This window comes from Polyergus mexicanus, unplaced genomic scaffold (assembly GCF_030449975.1).
Source record: "Polyergus mexicanus isolate NDT 795.1 unplaced genomic scaffold, iyPolMexi1.0 SCAF_8, whole genome shotgun sequence".
Classification (NCBI taxonomy): Eukaryota; Metazoa; Arthropoda; class Insecta; order Hymenoptera; family Formicidae; genus Polyergus; species Polyergus mexicanus.
The window spans coordinates 1,688,653-1,710,567 of NW_027223328.1; the positions used below are offsets into that span (position 1 = coordinate 1,688,653).

At 35.2% G+C, this 21,915-nt stretch overlaps 1 protein-coding gene across 2 annotated transcripts in view; it reads right to left on the bottom strand.

Annotated features, from left to right (window-relative positions):
- The window catches only part of LOC138935459 (neurotrimin), a 76,492-nt gene extending 60,328 nt beyond the window's left edge, over positions 1 to 16,164 (bottom strand). For both annotated transcript variants that reach the window (XM_070300043.1, XM_070300041.1), the window contains exon 1: positions 16,092 to 16,164. In XM_070300043.1, the coding sequence (XP_070156144.1) occupies positions 16,092 to 16,164 (73 nt within the window). The remainder of the gene's footprint in view (positions 1 to 16,091) is intronic.
- Between the last annotated feature and the right edge of the window lie 5,751 nt (positions 16,165 to 21,915).

Consider the following 21,915-nt stretch of genomic DNA (forward strand, 5'->3'; position numbering starts at 1 on the left):
GTTTGAGCTTAAAACACAATTTAGCGACAGCGTGTCTTCTATATCCACGACGGAATAGGTAAGATAGTTTGCGGAAACAGGTGGAGCGAGGAAACTCGTTCGACGGAGCATCCTTTCCGCCTTGAGATTTTGCTCTGAGAAAAATCTCGTCCGGAGAAAAATGTTGTTTGCCGGTGCATAGCAATTAACAGGCACTTGTGCTTCGCATCGTGCAAGCATCGTCGAGCTTTATTTACTTATCTTAATAAATAGTGTTCTAAGAGAGCGTACAAGAGTATTCTTTCCGACACGATTCTTTGTTCAAATATTTTTTTTACTTCTATATTATATACCGATTTTTTTTCGCAAAGGTAATCTTCAGAGTGCGTATTAAGTAAAGACTAACAAGGTATTTGTCCATAATAATTTGTGGTTTTAATTGAACACAAAATGATTTTTACAAATATTTGTAGAAGATATAAAATAATTGAACATTTGCAATGAATAAGTAATGTATTATATATTAAATTATTTCTTTTTTACAAGATTTCTTTTTAATATAAGTTTAATATCTGATAATTTAATGTCTGATTGTAAATAATATTTTATTCACATTATGAAAGGAAATTTTAATTATGCAATTCTAACAATAAAATAGTATTTTTGTCAGATTAAACTTTATTGTAATTTCATTTGCGTGAGATTACAGTTACTAAGATAAATGGAAGTTATAACGAAAGTTTTGGCTAAAATAATACGAGAGAGATTGAGAATTATTGAATTGCGAAGTATTAAAATAACTCGCAACTACTCAAAATCTTAACCCAAAATCTTACCGTATATCGTTAAATCTTACTCTTTACCGTTTAATTACAAGGATTCTTCTAAGGATTAATTCTAAGGATTTATAATTAAGGATTAAGTATTATTCTAGTACAAAAAAAGCAATATTTTTTTCCAAGAATTTTTTGCACATTTTGTATTATTATACAAATGGTCTTAACATATTATTTATAAATTCCTAACATATTGTTTATAAATTCTCAAAAAAGGCTAAAAATTATTTCTAACAAATTATTTTTTGAGAATAAATACCGATTGCACCGATTACAATATTATAAGAAAGTTTATTATTAAAAGGAACATTTATCTTTCTCTCTCTCATGGGTTTTGCATTAAAATTAAAAAATTAATTTCTTTTCGTGACTCGTGACTCTGAAAGAATCATTTGGGAAATAAATTCTCTCTAAATATCTCATTAAAAGTCTCATTTATCTTCGAAGTTACAAAATTTGATCAAATTTAAAACTTACGATTCGCCGAAATTATCTTACACTAAGGCCGGGTTCACACCTTGGCCAGAAAAGCAGAAAAGCAGAAGCCAATCAAAACTCGCGCTGAAAATAAGCTGTACATTTTGCTTTTTTTAGCGCAAGTTCTGATTGGCCTCTGCTTTTCTGCTTTCTGCTTTTCTGCCAAGATGTGAATCCGTCCTTACGTACAGTTTAAATGAAAAAAATCTGCGGAAATATCTGTTATACTTTACATACACACATTCTAATAAAAACAAATGCGAATGTGCATCAATATGTGCAAATTAAACTTTGCTATATAACGTCTATCTTTTAATTTCCGCGACCGCAAATGAATTTCGAGCAACGTGTGCTTTAGGCGCATCCATTGTTTAACTTACAATCATCGACGGAAAGGACAACTGCGCGCATTGCGCACAGTAGAACGAGCCCGCCTTGTATAATCGCGACCGAGGGAAATCCGAACGTCCAACGAAAATCGATTTGGCGAGTCGGTAGGGAGCCCGCGATACCGGTAATTTGTGACACGCGATCTCGCACCGAATGAAAACTTGATGCCGTCACGTGGATCTGGCTGGCGTCACGCAGACGTTCCGGTTATTTCATCAGGTTCTCTACGGTTTCCGCACATACATACGCGCACATACCTACTCTTTTCTGCACCCTACCTTCTTAGCGAATCAGAGTCCCGACTTCCGTAGCATTATATTAAAGATAGGGGAGTACGTCATCCACAATATTTTATAGATACATTTGCTCGACTTCTGTTCAAAATAATCACATGTGCAGGATTAATAATAATAATGTTGTTACAATCTAACTTATATTCATATAATTGCCAATATATGTCGTTACTCATGTGTAATTATCGATTAAATCAATATATTTAATAATCATTAATCTTATTTATAATGTCCCTTTTCGGATTGCGAAGTTATTAAATGTTAACCGATAGTGAGAAGTTTTACTTGCAACCGATATCGCCTGTCACTTTTCCTTAAAAAATAAGAGCAAGGTATTTTTATTTTCTTGTTATCATAAACCTGTATTTTGGCTGCGACAAAGAGGATAGTGTTCCAGAATTTTCAGAACCGCGTGACGCGATTTTACGCACCTGTCGTACGTAACAAGCGGCTCCCAGGTGTGTGCGTGTGTGTGTGTATGGATCTGTGTGACACATTACACGAGCCTGCATGTATTACGGCCGACAGTCGCGTGCTCGCACAAAGGATCCCATTAGACGGTACGAGCACGCAGATCCTGCCCTTTGAACGTACGCAAATCAGTGACAAGTCGTGTACGAACAGGCACTCGAGGAACGGACTTCTGGAGGTACATCAAGGCACCAGGCATGTCCAAGCATTCCTGTTCGCCATCCTCCTGGAAACACTTGTCTCGCTCTCTAGGAGAATCGGACCGATGGTGAAACGGCGAAAATGGATTTTCGATCGCTCTGCCGAGCGAGCACGTGGCCCTCCATTCGACTTTATAAGAACGAAAAGCCAGCCGGCCAGAACCGATCTGCGTTAATGACCGACGAGTCTAATTGGCGAATAATGGGCCCGCGATTTAACTACGAGCAGATTGTTTGACGTACCTATTTCTGCCTCAAATAGCCTGGCTTTTTTAATAATAACATTAATGCTTCGCGCTTGAATAAATAGACACAATAGACCGTTTTACGACACATACCATACATACACACACAGTTCTAATTATTCACAAAAGATGCTCGATGTGCTACATAGAACGTTCGCTTCTACTGAAAGAGAAATAATAATTAATCAAACGTGAGATATACGAAGAATTTTAACTGTATATAATTATATATCAAAATATTATAATATATTAATTACTCACAACCCGATGTAAATTATCGATGTAAAGTATCGATGTTTTAAATTTATAATTGTGCGAGTGTCGCGCTTATAACAATATTTATAATTAATGTAGCGGTTAGATGCAAAAATAATCACACTTTACGTGATAATAATATCCAATATCTAAATATTCGAAAATAATTCGCGCCATATTTTATTTACGATATGACATTCAACTGATACATTTCTTTGAAAGGAAATGTACAATTATCTATAGCGCCGTTCAGATTTTATTAAGAAATAGTGACATACAACGTTATTTCTATCAAAGCAAGATTTATTTTTAAAGAGACATTTTATTTATTAAAGATTTCGTACGCCAATCATTTCCGAATTATCTAGTTTAAGTCAAAATGTTTATAAAATATTGCTTATATTAATTCTATCTTTATTTGGCGTATATAAAAAATTTAAATAAAAATAAAATAAAAATATCAAACCATTCGATAAATAGCTAAAGAAACTATCGCAAGATAAATAAATTGCTCCTTCATTGCAAATTGAAATCCGACGGATATCGTTTGTTAATACAATGTCGTATAATATCCAGACAAAATTAGACTTTAAGGACGAGAACGTCGCTCTTGCAAGCCCAGAAATCTCGTTTCGAGAAAAAGTGGACGGTCTGTGACAGTAGAAAATGGGATTTCGATCGTTCGCGGGACACCAAGCTGCCGCTGAAGAACGAGCTGTGGCCAGCTGCGGTGGATCGTAAAGTAGAACGGATGGACCAATCAGAATGAGAGAGAAGGAGAGACAAAGACCCCCGGCCCTCCCTTTTCCCCTATAATATTAAGCCAGGATATTAAACGTCTACAAAACGTTGAAGCGTTTCCGGGTGAATTCGCTGTCACCTTTTTTTTCTCTTCAAAGAAATAAAGGAAAAGAGCACCAAACGGTGCTGCCGTAGAATTTGGAATGACGCGCTTCATGAGGTAAACCCGGTAACTTGCTGCGCGACAATACAATGAGAAGCAGTCTCGTGCGAATGGCGTAATCTTTAGAAGAAAAGACTTCGCAAGGCAATCCCTCATTTCCCAAGAATACGAAATATCTCTTGTAACGTCTGCATTTACGTTGACCGAACGATAAACTTCAGCGGTTTGTCTCTCTGCATAAAAAGTGACTGTCTACGGTATGCTAGCTGTCATTGAGTTCATCTTACTGTTTATAGAAGAAAATGAAGAAATGAAAAAAGATCGGCCCTAATTCTCGCTTGTAGATAAATTTCCGGAATCTTGTTAACGATCACGAAACTCCAAATGATTTTTAACGCGCGCCTTGACTTCCAACGGCCGACAATCACGGATGGCAGTTGTATCATGATACATATCGGGATATCGCGGAAGATTAAATGAAAGGAGCTGATCGGGTGAGATCAAGAAAAATGACAGCTGCGATTATTTGCGAGGTACGCTGTTGAGACCTGAATGCCACGTATATTTGGGGGATGAAATAAGAAAATGCGAACGGATGTTTCAAGAAATAGCCGGCGAGTTTCATGACGATAATCAAATGACGCGACAAAAGACGCGATGCCGGGAAAATATGAGGCATTTGGCAGCGCGGGAGAAAGAGAACGGACTTTCTGGGACGTCGTAAAGTCGCGCGCGCGAGCTTCGCGAGAGATAGGAGCATCGAGCGAGATACGAGGCAACAGCACCGAAGGAGAATCGAGTAAGGAGAAGGAATTCGAAAGGAATACGGTAAAGACCAACGGCCGCATACACGCGCGGTGCATCGAAATCTTTCGAATTGTCGAGTTTTTTTTATAAGAATGATCGAGGAGAAAGCTTTTCTTCATCATCTGCGTTTTGACACACAGGAAAATAATTTGCGCCAGCTATTGTGCATTCGTCTCGCTTCGTTAACGGAAATTATTTGTTCTTATTGTAGTCTCAGGTAGAAAATAAAACGTGATCGATTGAGGCGACAATTTATACGTACAAACGAATCAACACGGCAGATCTTTGAATTTCAAAATTTATGGGAAAATACTAATTCATTAGTCACACAAAAAAATTAATTATCAACAAATGTGCGATAATAAACTGTTGCGTCAAACGTGCGATTCATGTTAACATCAACATTCAATTAACCAGATAGACAATAATTGCGATGAACGGTTACCCGTGTTCCTTGCAACACAATAGTTTCAAACACTAAATGAATTAGTTCATAGTCTAACAGAGGACGACCTATATGGAAGCTAATAAAGCTCAAGAGAACTTCGCAGAATAATTATGCTCATACATCTATCAATCAATTTGCCTAAATTATTTAAGTTATATTAAAATAATCTAAAATTAAAATATGTATAAAAACAGAGAAAGAGAGAGAAAAAAAAGAAACAATAGAAATTACAAAAAGAGTCGGTCAAGCAGAGAGAAAAAAATTGAAAAATTTCTTCTACTGCTGCCAACATCCCCCATACAAGTTTGACCTAACCGCAGTGAAATATGATCGCACCGAAATTTATGGACAAATGGAACAAGAATAAACCAAGTACGAGGCAGTTCGCGAGCGTTGAAGAGATAATCTGTAACGAAGTAGCGTGATACCGACAGCACGCGGTGCGCACATAATGACTGTTCAAGCAGACATGAGTGCAACTAGGGGAGAAGTTGCCGCGGCACGGATAGACTAATTAATTGGAGTTAAATAACCGAGACTATAAAATGCTTGGTGTGTCGGTAGTTTCGCAAGCGCGAGCAGCAAAAATTGAGAATGAGTTGGCGGGCAGTTTTGGTAGCGACTGAGAATTTGAAATCCCGAATCGGGAAAGGGCAGATGGGTACCTTTAATGAGCTTGATAACGGGTGGTTATATAGTCCCTCGTCTCGGCCCAATAGCTTGCCCACCCATTGCTTCTACATCTCGTTCACCTTTCTTCCCTTCCGCCGCTCATCGATTTCACGGCGTTAATCGCACCACGAGAATTTCGTATTTCAGCAGATTTTTAGACTTCACTTAAGTTTAAACACTCGTGTTCGGGAAATATGCTGTTAATTGGGCTCCTGATTCTACTTCCACTTATCTGCCGGAGTGCTGAAAAATTTCTCATCCATAATTCCGATCGAGATTCGAGCTTTACATGACAGTTTTGAAAGGATTCTACGTGTGATTCTACGCGTGCTGCGAGAATAGAGTCTATGCTTCAAACAATCATTGATTTTATGCATCACATCTATCGCTCGAGATTCTAATTTTAAAGAACAATAAAACTGGGTCGAATAAAATATGGCTGCGCGATAAAGTCTTGTTCAAATAGTCGTCGTTTGGATAAGCAGTTATAGCCGACACTTTTACCCGAGCGATCTACTTGTAAAAATATTTTCCCGTAGTTTTCTTAAGATACGTCGCTACAATAGGCGCATCTAACTTTTTCGCGCGTGTTAAGAATGAATAATCGAGTGTTCTTCATTCATCTCCCCTACGTGCAAAGGGTGTAATGCGCCGTGAATAAAATGCGCGCGGAGAGGACTCACGTCGCGGAAGCGCGTAAACAGCGGTAGTTGTAAAATGTCGAGGAAAACAACGGGATCTTGCCTCTCCATCCGCATCGTCGTTTAAACGACGCCCGCGACGAACAGATTCATTCTTGCAAGCGGTGATGTTGGTCGTTATGATCCGCGCGAATTGTCAAACTGGTCGTTCAACGCGGGCATAAAGGCGAATCTCCCTGCTTCGAATCAACGCCGGCGACAACTTCGACCGCACTTGGCGACAATGTTTGAGAACAATCCAACGACGACGACGAGATATAGTCCAAGTTCCCTCGAGCGTGAACGTGCGGCGCAGTGTCGCAAAAGTTGTTCACGCCTCGATCATCCCTCAAACCGTCTTCGTATTCCGGAAACGTAACTGTTGACGTACGGAACGGCGAGCTTTTGCATTGACGCTAAAAATGCCGTAAAGATGCGCGTGCTTGTACACTATCGTCGCTCATGTAAACTGTCAAATCGGCGAATGTCCGATCCCGAAAAATTCGACTGCGCTTGTTAAAAAAAAAAAAAAAAATTCGAACGATCGCGCATTTTCGAAAGCTATCGCGATCACGCGCCGTCTCGGTCAGCAACCAAGCGAGCGTGCGGATCTTTCATAACTCGATTTTGTGATTTATTGCAACCTCGGTGATTTTTCATCGGGCAGCCTACGAAATAAAGTGATTGATTGCGCGCGAAAAGGAGCGACGATGAATGCGGCCGAGAGAGAGAAAGAGAGAGAAAGAAAATGGAATATATTTGTCAAGATCTCTCCCCAGTAGATCGTTAATTTACGATTGTTAATTTGCGAAAGAGTTATCACGCTATGGGTAGCGTAAAGACGAAGTTAGGTCGGGCAAGCGATAAATTTACATGATACACGATATAGGTATTATTTGTTAATCAGCAGTAAGAATTACGGTTAGTAATGCAAGAATACTTGATTTTCAGTTAATGAAATTATTAAGTGATGTTAATTTTGTTGCAGAAGAAAATATAATTGCCATCAACAATTTCTCTATGTATCTTGCAATATCTTTTCTCAATTTAATATGCTACCAATATATTATTTTGTTTAAGAGCAACTCGTTTTTTACAATTTCTATTTCAAAATATTAAATAAGAAATTTTTTTTATGTGTGTAAAAACTTGTGAGCTATTCTATTTAAGATCTTGTTTATAAAATTAAAATAATTGCCGAGATATTCGAACGAATAAATAAAATATTCATTGAAAAAATAATATTTCTTTCTAGTCAATGTGAGTTTTGTATTGCATCATCAACTAATAGAATTGTTTAAATATAAGAAAAATAATTATAGAACCATTTATTTCACGTAAACACAATTTGCATTTGCATGCAACATTAACATAAAAAGTTAGGTAAAATAAATAGGCAAGTTGATTCAAATCTTTCGAGAGCTTTCATTATATATAAATTTTTGGGCTATCTTTTTTGCGTAATAAAATTATTTTAGTGTCGATTGTACTTTTTTTAATTATAAGCAGTTGCCCGCACATATATGTAGAAAAATCTAAGAATTTCTGAGATAATTAAAATATTTTAATAATTTTTAAAAAATTTTTATTTTTAATAAATATAATATTTTATTATTTTATTTATGATAAATATTAATATTAAACTCTTAAAATTCGACTCATACTTTTTCTTCCTTTCTGTTGCATCATAAAAATATCATATAATCGATATATAAAATGTCATCTTTAGAATTTATTAGATTCGTGGAAATATAATGTGTAGAGTAATTCGCGATAAATCTCTCTGTCATGCATAAATACATGAAAATCTAATTCTTAAATACTAAAAATAATCGTATGAATGGGACGACAAAGTGTAACTAATGTCCGTTATAGATCAACCACGACCGCTCTCTGACATAAAAGCCGCGTTATACGTATAGAAAACGAGAGAAACTGAACAACAATGTCAGAATTAAGCGGTATTACGTCATAGGCCGACGATGAAAATACAGCAATGATAAATGCTCCTTTTTCCTTCGAACGAACGTCGTTAACATTGCTCTACGATTTATCATTGGTAATTAGCCATAAAATTCTCGTAACATACAAGTACTTAGCATAACTGTATGAAGAATTGCCCATATCTAACTCAAAATGCGACAAACAACGATAAGGGGAAAGAGATACGGTAAAAAAAATTGCGAAACATTAAACTTGTGCTAACAATCAGAGATTGCAGAGTTGACAAAAGAAGACACAAGTGTGAAACAAGTCAACATGAAACTTGCATTGACTTGCGTATTCTTTTAGACATGAAAAATTGCGCACGTATTTATATTATTCATTAAAATACGTGTAGAAATATTTATATCTTATTCTATATATATTTCAAACAAAGTGTGTTATGTTAAAAATATTGTCGTGTTAATTTTTTAAATATAGAAAAGCTTTTAAAAGATTTTTATATATGCAAAAATATTTTTCTGGAAATTTTCTTTTTTTTATAAATGTTTTTTACAAATGTTTCTTTCTTGTCTAAAGATATCTTATTTGCTTTTAATTTAATCTATGAAATTTTATCAGAAGTAGCATTTAATAAATTTCGTTAATAAAATTATGTCGCATAATTGATTAATAGATATGATCTATAACTGATTTAAGATTTCAGAGAGATGCTACAAAGAAATAAAATTATAATTATTTTCTGTAACAAGTATATTTATCGATCGAGGTTAACAAGCATTTTAAAAGTATGCTGCAAGTATAATTTCACAATATAAACATTAATAATATGAAGTGTGTATGAGATTGATTCAAAAATATATATATTCCAACTAGCACATGTTATCAACATCGTTTCGAGAATATGACAAAATTGGTGATTGCGGTAACAGGCGTTTATAAAGGTCGCGAGACCGTAAAATTGAATTAAAACCGATGACAACGTTCGCTTCGCCAGATTCCCAATAACGTTACTGTTATAGCACGATGTGCATTTTTCCGCCTATTCGATGAAACGATCCAATTTCGTCGGGTTCTACATATTGGCCGATCGTGGGAGAAAAGCATATGGCATCCGCTCGCGGGATGGCTATTTGCGTGACAATTAGAAGGAGACAAATGTAGCAAGCGAATAGTGAAGGTGCGTGCAATTCGTTTCGTTGTCATCGTCGTCGAAAAGCACGCTTTTGCACCACGACACGCGGACATCACTCCGCGAGAGAAGTTAAAAGGTCGTTAGCTGTGAATTCGCGGTAGCAAACTCAAAACATCGCCATAATTTACGCGGCCGTGTCCCATTCGACCCCGTCGCGAGATCGTATCACCCCGCAGGTGTCTAGCCTGCATTCTCGCGAAGGGACATGCACATGCGAGCACGGAAACGCTGTTTAACAATTCCATTCTTGCCATGAGAAAACGTTTCGCTTAGCTCTCCGCTAGTTCCGAGACTAACTCCGCGAATTTATGGAAGAGAGTGAGTCTTCAATTCCCGCGTACCATGTTGTATCTATCTAACTAATTTATGCCCTACAATATGCAACACAAGAAGAAATTTATAGTATTATAAATATTATATATTTTGATGTTCTAGAAATAATACTAACATTCTCATGTCTCTCTTAATATAAATTTACGCGAAAAATATAAATTTTATATTATTATTATTATATTAAATACATATAGGAAAATCCGTGAATTGTTTCGAAGTTTTATAATGCCCATACAAAAATTATAAATATAAAATATATTTAAATAATATCTGGTGTAAATACTACTGCTCAGTTCATTGCATTTCTTCCTTCGTTTATTTTTTATTTGACAATTAGTCGAAACTTTCGTGCTCGATATTTCATATGCCAATAAATATTGTCTCTTGGCAATCAAAGAACAAACAAATAATTCTCTGAAAGAGCAGCATGAAAACCTGATAAAAATGTAATTTTATTAATTCTGGTAGTTTCTTCATTGTTATAAAATAATATATTTTTTTAATCTAGTTATTATTAAAAAAGTAAATTGCTGTTAAAATTGCGTGTGTTAAAATATACACAGCATATTAAATATTAATATCGTTATATTAATCTTATGAAAAAATAAAATTTAAAGTATCTAGAAAACAAATTTCAAAACCAAATTGCGCGAACAATTTCATTTTTCATGTACGCTGTTAATAAAAGTTTTTAAACAATAAAATATTTTTTTTTAATATGTTTTATATTCAAGTCTTTATGATAAAAAAAGATACCTTAAATATAATTGTACATATAAGGTTATAGTTTTTATATATTGCATATTACGCACTATCTACACATGCATTTTAAGAGAAATAAATGCTAAATCTCTCTCTAAGCCATTTTATACATAGTCTAAATAAAAAGCCTGATAACGTCACAACATTAGACGCATGAGAGAAGGATTTTATCGGCCAATGGGGCTCGTTTAAGTCATTAGCTTTGGAGTCTAAGCGCGTTCGTGTTGCGCACCTACGCCGACGGCGTGAAAGAAATTAATTTTGCGATAGCACCGAGCTAATTGTGAGGTGCACTTTGAAGTCGCCCTAGATATATCATGATGCACCGAATGCATAAACATATCACTGCTCTCTATCCTAATTAATTTTCCGCGCAATTTCAATATATCTACCATTACATCGTTTTAGTTTTTAGGACTTACATCTACGTAGAAAATTTTTATTATTATACTAATATTTTTAACGATTGCTTCTCCATGTTTTTTTATTTGCAGTTTCTTAAAGCAATGATTATGCTTTATATAATAAAAAAAAAATAACGTTTTAAATAGTAAAACAATAGAATGTAGAATTCGAGAAAGAGTCTAACGTATTATTCCTAAATCTGGGAATAAAACTTTATTTAACAATAGTATTAAAATAATAAGTCGAAAAAGTTAAGCAGCTTCAAAATAATAAATATTCTCAACTGTACCATTCAACTTTAACGGCGAATTAGATGAGAGCAAAATAATTAAAAGGCTTTATGTGGCATAACTCACTCGTTGAAATATGAAATAAATTTTTTGTAATAAAAATATTCAGTATATATACATTTTGATGTTTCATGAAGTAAAATGAATTACTTTAAAATAAATAAAGACACGTTATTTATTCATTAAAATGTAAATTATGTACATATTACTTTTTATTTGCGAGTTTCATTTTTGTATTCTGTTAATTAGAATGTTACATATTCTGTTAATTAAAATATTACATGTTAGATATTTGCATTCAGAAATATAAGCAAAGGGAACATATCTTTAGATTAAATATAGACTGCGAGAAACACATAATTTTCCAAGCTTATCATCATCTTTAAAAAGCTTCTATCGTAAGCGAATAGCGTTGATGCACTTTGAGGCTGTGAACTGTATGTGCGCGCGTGTCATTATACATTCCCCTTTGCTCATGCCAAAAGATAGATGCATGAGACATGATGGTGCGTGCAAAAAAAAAAAAAAAAAAAGAACTGAGAACCGCATACCTACCGAAGCTAGGGTGTGCCAAAGCGTGTGTGTTGACTGCGCATATTTATCTAACGTGGTACACGTTCGTATTTCGCTACTACGGAGATTTCGGAGCGCGAAGCACGGGGTTGCTAGTTTAATACCGATTCCGCGTGCAAATAGGCGGGGATATGTCGACAGTGGTTTGCTGTTTGCGAATTAGGTGCAATCAAACGCAAAATCACGCTGGTAAATATCACACGATTTGCCAATCACAGATTCCTGCAATTAATTGCTCGGTACAATGCATTACTAGCAAAAGACAATTTTATTATGTTGAGAAGGTATAGGAATTCTCTCTTGGAGACACACCGTAATTGCATGTCACCATAATAACATTTTCCTACTGCATTTTGTTATATTTTAACTATAAAAATTTGTTATACGTGTTTAAAAGTATTCCGTTCAGTATTTATTACTTACTTAATTCTTTTATACGCGTTGTGCAAAATAAAAATAGAAATTTGAAAAATACAAGCACTCGAATATTTGATAAAAATTGATAAACATTACAAATTTTTGTCTCGAATTTATATTCTTCTATAATCATATTTTGTTATTTATATTAATAAAACTTTCAGCAAAAATTTTATAGAAAATCATAATATATTGTGTTTGAATAATTCAATTGTTAGTATAAAAACTTTATAATTAGGCTTTCAATTAAGTATCAGTTCAATTAAATGTCTATCCACTTAAACTAAAAAAGAAGCTTTTGATATCTTCTTGTATTTAGAAAATTCAATTTATTAAAATTTTAATTTTGTATATTAAGCTTGATAGAGAAGTAGTCTTCCATTTCAGGTAATAATTTTAAGAAGAACACAACACATTTCAGACTTCATCAAGAAATCTGTCATTAACAATTAATGTATAATAATGGAAACTGAACAGTTTATATTAATAAAATATAACAGTAAAGTAAAAAAATTTATGACAAAAGCGTATGTCCTTTCCAATGTGAATAAAATATACATCGGCGCGTCAATCATACGCCGTCAGCCGTCACTTCAAAATAGGAAATATGCGATAATTGTTCCGCTTTCTCAAACTATGTACTTAACAAATCAAATTGCTCCTTGTAAACGTCGGGGAACTGACGTTTCGTGTTTGAGGAACACTTATTTTAGCAATTAATTTAGCCCTTCCATTACCAGATTGCTTGTTGCAAACATCATCTCGATCAAAGTACAAAATTCTACGATCAATTCAAACTGTAAATGAAGATAATATAATGAACGATTGATACCGCATCAACGCCTGTGGTAGGTACAGTTATGGAGAAAAAGTCTATAGAATTTATCAGAGTTCGAAAATTTATATAAAAATTATTTATATAAAAGCCTTTAATAAAAAGGCAAACCAGAAGGTAACTTAATTGTCAGCATACAGAATAGATACACATACATTGATCTAAAATAGTAACGGCTATATGACTAAGGCCGAACAAATAAATGCGATTTTAAAGATAAATATAATATTACAATTAAAATCATATTAAGTATAAATATAATACTGCAATTAAAGTCGTATTCTCAACAGTATTATTATGAATAAATAAAACCTATGTATCATTATTTTGAATAATAAAAATTGTGATATAAATTTAAGTCACTCGATGAATATTTGTGATCATCTTATGTCACATTTTTTCAATGAAAATAAATTGGGTATAATATAAAAAAAAATTGAATTACATAATCTAATATACTCGTATCTTTAACAAAATTTTAAAAATCTATTTTTATAATATAAACAATAGAAATTTCTGTTTTACTGATTGCTGATTATTTCTTTTAATATTTTCGATGCTTATATATCATCTATTAATTTTTACGAAATAAAATAGACATAAAAATATCACCAATGTGCAAACAGCTATTCTCGTGATAATAAAATGTTGTAAGATAAATTTCACGCGTATTCTTATAAATTACAAAATATTAGCTTTCTTAAAACAAGATGTACTGATTTTTAATCATATATAGATCGGTAGCATATAAAACTTCTACAAAAATATCAATTTAGTAGGATACCAAACGACCCATCTAAAGATACATAGAAAAAAAAAACTGCACAAAATCGAGATTGTTCCATGCACAAAAAATTTGAAATGGATGCTCAAAAAATATTCAGAAAAAGCTCAAATTTTTATATTTATTCGCAAATATATATAAAACGAACTCGCGTCTAGAATATCCTATCTATTTCATTTGTGCGCGATAAAAACACCCGCGAGCTGATAACTTTATTTCGACGTGTCATGCATAAATTAAAGCTATAACAATTTTGAGAATCGCAAGTCGCGTAAGTATGTGCGGCTTTTATCAATATCTCATTGCAAGAGGCATTCCGGCGGAAGTAACTCACGTGACGATTATATTTAAGGATGCGAGCGTTTATCGCGAGTCTTATCGCGCGTATCGAGGAGTAACGTAACGTAATCCGAAGACGCTGATTAAAAAACAGGGTACTTCGTCGTACCGATATATCACAGGCGGGGGGGATTTGCAACTAATTCGGGACTAATTCGGGCGGTACGTGGCGGGCGATTAACGAGCGGGCGAAGGCAAGTAGATTTACGAAGCCTTCGGTCGTCGGCGCGATAATTCGGCGTTAAGTCATTAGACTCCCCCGCGCGATTACGGCGCAAGCCGCGTATAATGGCGCCGGCGTATTTCAGTAGCTCCTAATCTGGCTGGCATACCACGTGCCGACGCGCGCCGCGCGCGTCCGGAAATCTCGCGATTACTCCCCTTTAAATTTCTGCCGTTTGTCTCGCCAGCGCGCGACGTAGGAATAATCGCCTGGGCGCGAATAAACGGATGATCTCCGGCACGATCTACGAAGTGTCCCGTCCGATGGCTAAAGAACCCATTTCCCAGTCGACTTGCCGTGAAAGAGAGAATAATTATTATCACGCGAAAGAGGATAAGGGGAGCTCATTGGACTAACTTCTGCCGCGATAATTTGTACCTGCCACGATTCGTATAAGCGATTGCGGCGGGGAATGGAGAAACCGAGAGAAAATACGCGAAAGAAAGAGTAGCAAAATAAATGCCGAGGAAAGAACAAGTTAGGAGAGAGAAAGAGAAAAGGAGAGTTTAGAGAAAGATGACACAATGCCGACTTTTATACGTTTCTATATGAATGCACCTATTTTCATTTTATATTCTCGTTTACGAGCAAATGCAATCTTCGATACAAGGAAATCTTCGAGAACAAGAGATTATTCGTTCTAGAATAAAGTTAGAAGGATCTCGCGCCTTGTAGTATCATAGAACGAGAAGAACTAGGCAAAAGGATTCGGATAATCACGATTCTAAATTCGTCGCAAAGAGTTTCATACGTTCGTATGACGTGTCCCACGTTTTCTATCAATGGGATAACGTAAAATTCGTATTACGATACCGTGGTACGATCGTTCCCGCGGGATCGGAGCAAAAGCTCCTGCAAAAGCGAAGCGACGTGACGCAGCGCGATGCTTGGGTAGCGCGGAATAGGTGACTCGATCGCAGCAATCTCGTTCGTTTAAATTACAGCCGGCCCGTAATCACCCCTACCGACTTTTATCATCCGCGTAATAAACAAACCGCAATCGTAAAAGCCGCCCGTAAAATTCCGCCGAGGGAGAGACCGCGCGACAATGCAGTTAATGCTCGCATGCAGAAACCCCGTCGTATGCGAAACAATCGTAAAACAGTACGACTGTTTTACCCTCTCTCTGTCTCTCGCGAGGATCGCGAAAATCTCGATCGCGAGGATCACGCGTCTTTGTCGCGACGCCGCGAGATTATAACGGTATCGAAGACGAGGGAGAAATTCACTAGGAGGAAGCGTATCACAATTGCATATCGTGCATAACGTCGTTCGGATCTCGTGCGGAGCAATGCGGGGGAGATCATGTTGGGCGAAGATACTCGGACATTTACCTGATGACGGATCGTTCAGCGCGGTTACCCATGTCGCGATGCAGAACACCGGGATCGCGAGAGCGTGAAGCATATTGTTACGTCGACGACGCGGCTACGTCAACTGAGGAATAAACGTCGGGCGTCGCGACGCGTACCGGTCCACTTTGCCGCCAAGCACGCGGGCGCATGCGTGCTGCCTCGTTTCATGCGTTCCGCGACTTTCTTATCCGAGGGGCTACCCTCGGGGTGCTAGGGGGCCGGATATTTGTGTTTACTACCAAGAGCAATTCAAAGGCGAACACGGAAAGCGAAGACGCAAAAGCATGCGTTTCGCAAATACAATTTAGGAGAGAAAAAAATTTACAATGTAATTGCATGGGGGATGCATGTATTATATAGATAAGTTACTTATATATAACTTCTTATCATTAATACTTGCTCAAAAAAATTTAAACGATATCGAGAGATTTCTCGGTGAATTATTGACAAAATATTATTTTAAGAGATGCACGAATAACGAATGAAAATATGATCAAACTTTGAAATTACATGAACGGAATATTTTCGACGTATAAAGCCCGCGAAATAAATGTATTTATTTTTAATAAATGGTCGATATGTCATGGCTTTTCATTTGAATCATCGATTCGGCAATTCGTGTATTACGACGCACCCTCTCGATCCAAAAATGGTAGGCAAATTATATGGGCGAATTAAATGTGCAAAAAATTTGAGGCACGATGCGAGATATTTCAAAAATCAAGAATTATTTTAAAAAATTTTAACAATTTTAAATAATTTCAAGTGTATTTCGAAATAAAATATAAAATATTTTATATTCACATAATAACTTAAAATATAAATATATCACCCCATCGCGGAGATAAACCAGCGATTAATTTTACAAATAACGAATAAATTAAATAAATTATGAATTGCTTACTCGCTTCACCATCTTCTGACCTCTCCTCGGGCTTCCTCCTCTTCTCTTGTTCACCAGTTGTTCCTTGATAATTCACTCACGATACTCGCAAAAACAATGTTAATTACGATCATACGCGCACTAATTAGCAAACACAACGATCGTGCGACACTTTGCACGGCGCTCCTGCCGTTAATCACACGCAACGCGCATTATGCATATTACATTTTATTATGTACCTATATTACAACGGGAAAGCAACGCGCTAAAACTCACGAAGTTACTTCATTCAATACTAGAAAATTGTGCCACTTCAAGTGTCACTCGCCACCGTATTGCCATGTCTATTGCTAACAAATTTTATATATTCATATTTTAAGGCAATTTCACTGTCTTACTTTATAATATAAGTAACGAAATTCGCAAATTGTAATTAAAGATAAAAACATTTGCGGATAATTGTTAATATATGTAATAATCGTAGGGAGAGATAACGTTTCATGACGATACGACGACACACATTGAACAACTCGCTGCTTCTATACCCGATTGATGCCGTGCGAATGACAGCAAAGTGTTTACATAACATACCATATATAAACACTGGTACACGAAAGTTGACTGCGTGATGGTTTATTCTCGTTGCCAAAGTATTTAATAAAATATAATACAAAATACGCTTATGAGAGTATATGTTCTATCTTTCCTTGCAATTTATTATTAATAAATTGATATACCACGCGGCTTTACATTATTTAAATTACTCGTTAAAACTAAATATCGTAAAAGAAAGAATTTGCTGTCAATATTGCAATGAAACAATAATTTATAATTATCGATCTTTATTTTGCTTCAATTTTTGTTTCGCGTGAATGAATCACGCGAAATACTCATATCGATAAAACTCGCTTCTCATACTTATGAGTTATTAATCTCGTTAATTATAATAATCGTCGCAAATCGTCACGTTTGCCATCTCCTAGCACCTGTTGCGATCGTATTACAAGGATAACGCTACTCGCCCGAGTCTCGTAACACAAATGGCAGCAAGATAAACGCGTGTATACAACAGCGTGCTATACATCGCAATGTTTATATTTATGATCTCTCTCTCTCTCTCTCTCCCTTTATATCAAGAAATTTACAGTTCTTCTGTGGAATGTTATTATAGAGACAATTATTATAAAGGATAATTTTTAAAATGAAAATGGCTATTTTGATTAAATAGATATTCTTTAATACAACTATTGTATTCCGTAAAATTATGTATGCCAGCTGTATAAAATTAAGAACGCGAACGCATTTGTCGAGTATTTTCTTTTAATTTATGTAGGAACATAACGCAAGAAATAAATCTTGTTCAATTGTATATAAGTCTACTTTCATTCTAATTAACGAATACGTCTATCGAAAAAGTTGAGAAAGAGCGAGTTTGCATGATAATTACTTTCACAATAATTACATTGTCTTGTGTAATTGTTCTAAGGATCTTATTTCGTTCCGCATCTGCTTCTTGTTTAGCGCGAATGAATTTTATAATATCTTCATATTTGTTTTACACAAACAAGATTTTAATTATAAGAAACCTAACTTATACCATTTTCGATGTGCGCTTACTTATTAAGAATCTTCAGATATATTTAGTATACTATATGTTTTGTATTATTTTCTTCACATTGCATAAATAAAAAAAATAATATAATATACATGAATGCATTTAAATTAATGTATTATCGTTTATAATAATGAATGATGCTAATTACTATATCCAAAGAAAAATATAATAATATTAGCAACGGTTGATATCAGTCAATTAACTTAAAATCAGACATTAATATATCATTTATAATAATTTATTTACCGTAATAAATACATTATTAATCTTCCTTTTATTAAAGATATTAAGATATTTATATTTATATAAATTGAAAAAGAAAGAAGACTCATTTTCAATCGATTTACATATAATACCATAATGTAAATTTTGTTTATCATTCTCTGTATTATGTATAAAATTAAAACGTTATAATTTTGACATACATAATATTTTATTTTACTTTGAATTTCGTGCTCACCCTATTTGCCCCTATATCATAAATTAATCATATTTGAATGTAAATTAAATTATCTAGCATATAACGCAAAGAATTGATTTTATGAGTTGTTTGCAATGTTAAAAGCTTTACATTGCATTTTTGGTATTATTTTTGTGATATATATTAACTTTATTATAGCCTTATTTTTTGCCATTTATTAATATCTATATATAAATTTTTTGATGTACATTAACTTAAATTTTCCGATATATATTAACTTTAAATTTTCTGCTAAACGAGAAATGGTCATAATTGTTTTTCTTAGATGATATAATTTTCAAATTTTTATGTTTCATGCAGAGATCTAAATATATATATATATATATATTTTAACAACTGAAACAATTAAAATTGTTACGAGATATAGTTTTGTATATATCCATTTTATTTTTTGATATTTATATAGCATCTCGGAGCAATTATCGGAGAAATTTCTTTCTTATCTAAATAAAAATAAAATATTTCTATAAATCTTGAAATAGCAATTTACAGTTTTGCTGAGGAAAAAGTTTGATTGATTGAGATTTGTAAATATTAGCTATGTAAAACGGAATTGTGTATTATTAAAACTTTGAAAATATTGTCAGAATAAATACAAAGCAACTATCGATAAAACACAAAGCAGTTTATCGATGCATCGTTACGGAAAGCAATTATTTGTTTTTACCGCTCCCCGTAACTTTCTATACTTCGATGCATCAGCGAATTGTCCACTTTACCACCCGTAGCATGATACGTACGCAATATTACTTTTTTCCGTATTTGTTTTTTTTCGTCGCCTTTTTTTTTTTTTTTTTTACTAGTTTGTAATACACATTCATGCAGAAAAAAATCCCTTCGCAAAGTTTCCATATGTTATCGTAGCAGAAAATTTTATTTCTGCATGTCTCTGCATATTCAAATACATACATATATAGTGTAACATTTTATTTATACAAAGAACTAAGGGGAAAAAATCAAGTCACAATACTGAAATCAGAAAAGATCTGTGGCGTAAAATGAAATAGTACAACCTCTATCAACGATTTGTTTCTTGAAGAATTGCGATAAAAGTAGCTCGCGTGATAATTCATGCTCGCCGCGGATACTATTTTCAGCACGCGTGCCACTTGATGGAATCGCACCTCCGCTTCAGCGCCATTACGTACAATTGTTTTCGCTTATTACATGCATGCAATTCCTGCAGATATGGATGCACCGTGAAACTCTCTTTTCTGATTCGGTTTTTGAATGTGGATTAAAGAAATATTTGATTCGTATACTTAACAGATTGAAATTATCAATTTGCCATTTTCTGAAAATTAAAAAAGTATCTCGTTGATAACAAAATTTGCGCGAGGAAAAGTCATATGGATGTGAAATACACGCAGTTCTTTTTAATAATTCAGAATATTTGTCCGGCATATCAAAGATTTTTAATGTAAACATCCATATAAGCCTGTGTCACGACTATTATATATGCTATGTATTGACTTCGTATCGTGAAAGATGAGGAGCCAATCAATTGTTGTGACGATGGCATGCGATATAAGAATGATGTGCGACTAAGCCACTTTGCGTGTCAGTGATTCTACTGTAAAAGCAACTTTACCTTCATGATCTTGGCACCGCGTTCCACGACTCGTAAGACACGCTATACCATCATTAATGCCCCGTAGCACAGTGCATTATTTTATTTGCATGATCGTACTTACACTGACTCATCATTCGAAATGGATAGTTAGTAATCTGAAGTTTATATGTGTGTAAGTATTCTGCGAGAAATATTTTTTTAGTCGATTTAAAACAATGTATGATCACGACATTCTCTACCGTGTATTCATCGTAGATGAAATATTATTATCACTTAACTATGCGCGTCTGAAATTGTACAGCATTATATAATAAAAAGAGTATAAGAATTATCAATTCCACAAGCGTTCCAAATACAATCTAATCTTGTAACTTGATCTAAAATTTTATTTTTTCCGATCAGCAAATGTCGATATGACTAAGTAAACATTGTTATAAAATATTCGATCTTCCTTTCGCTCGAATTCATCGTCTCTCCTTTCTGACGATTCTAAAGAACCAGGTTTTAACGAATGCAACCAAACTCATTCGAACACTATTGTCGCGTGCACACTTGTGCTAGGTACTCCCCGTGCGAGGTGCACGTTTACAGAGGTAACGCAGATGGAAGCGGATATTCGCGCCAATCGTCGAGGCCGCATGCGATCGATGCGGGGGGCGGCCAGGGATCGATTTCAATTTAGCAGCCATTTAAGCGTGCACGCTCGCGGCTAACGAGCTTTCGAAAGTCGTAGATATCCGACAAGTTGGCCTACGGGGGCAGTCTCGCCCCGTGACTCGCAACCACCCGCTAGAACTTACCGCAGTCAGGCAACGCGAGTACCGCGAGCATACATGTAACACGACACCCCCTTTAACCCCCTTATACATGTACCGTAGACCGTTACATGCGCACAGACACACGCACGTGACGGGTATTCACGTGGCAGGTATTCACGCGGTGCTCGCGATTATGGTGGTAGGTAGGCAGGCATTGTTAACGTCTAGAAAGGATAAGAACGGCGCGCGCGATGGAGGGCGGTCGCGGACTGTTTTACTGCTTTTCCAACGACAGAGAGAAGTAGACGGGATGGCATGTGGTTCCCGTTGTAGAGATTAGAAAGAACGGAAATGCGCACCTGAGAAACGGATTTACGTTCGGCAGGTAGATTACACATTACGGCCGTCGCTTTCTTTCTTTTAAATCGCTCTTACGCAAGAGAAGAAGCTATTCCTGCTTTTCGTCTCCGTTAATTTTCCCTGAAAAATCGAT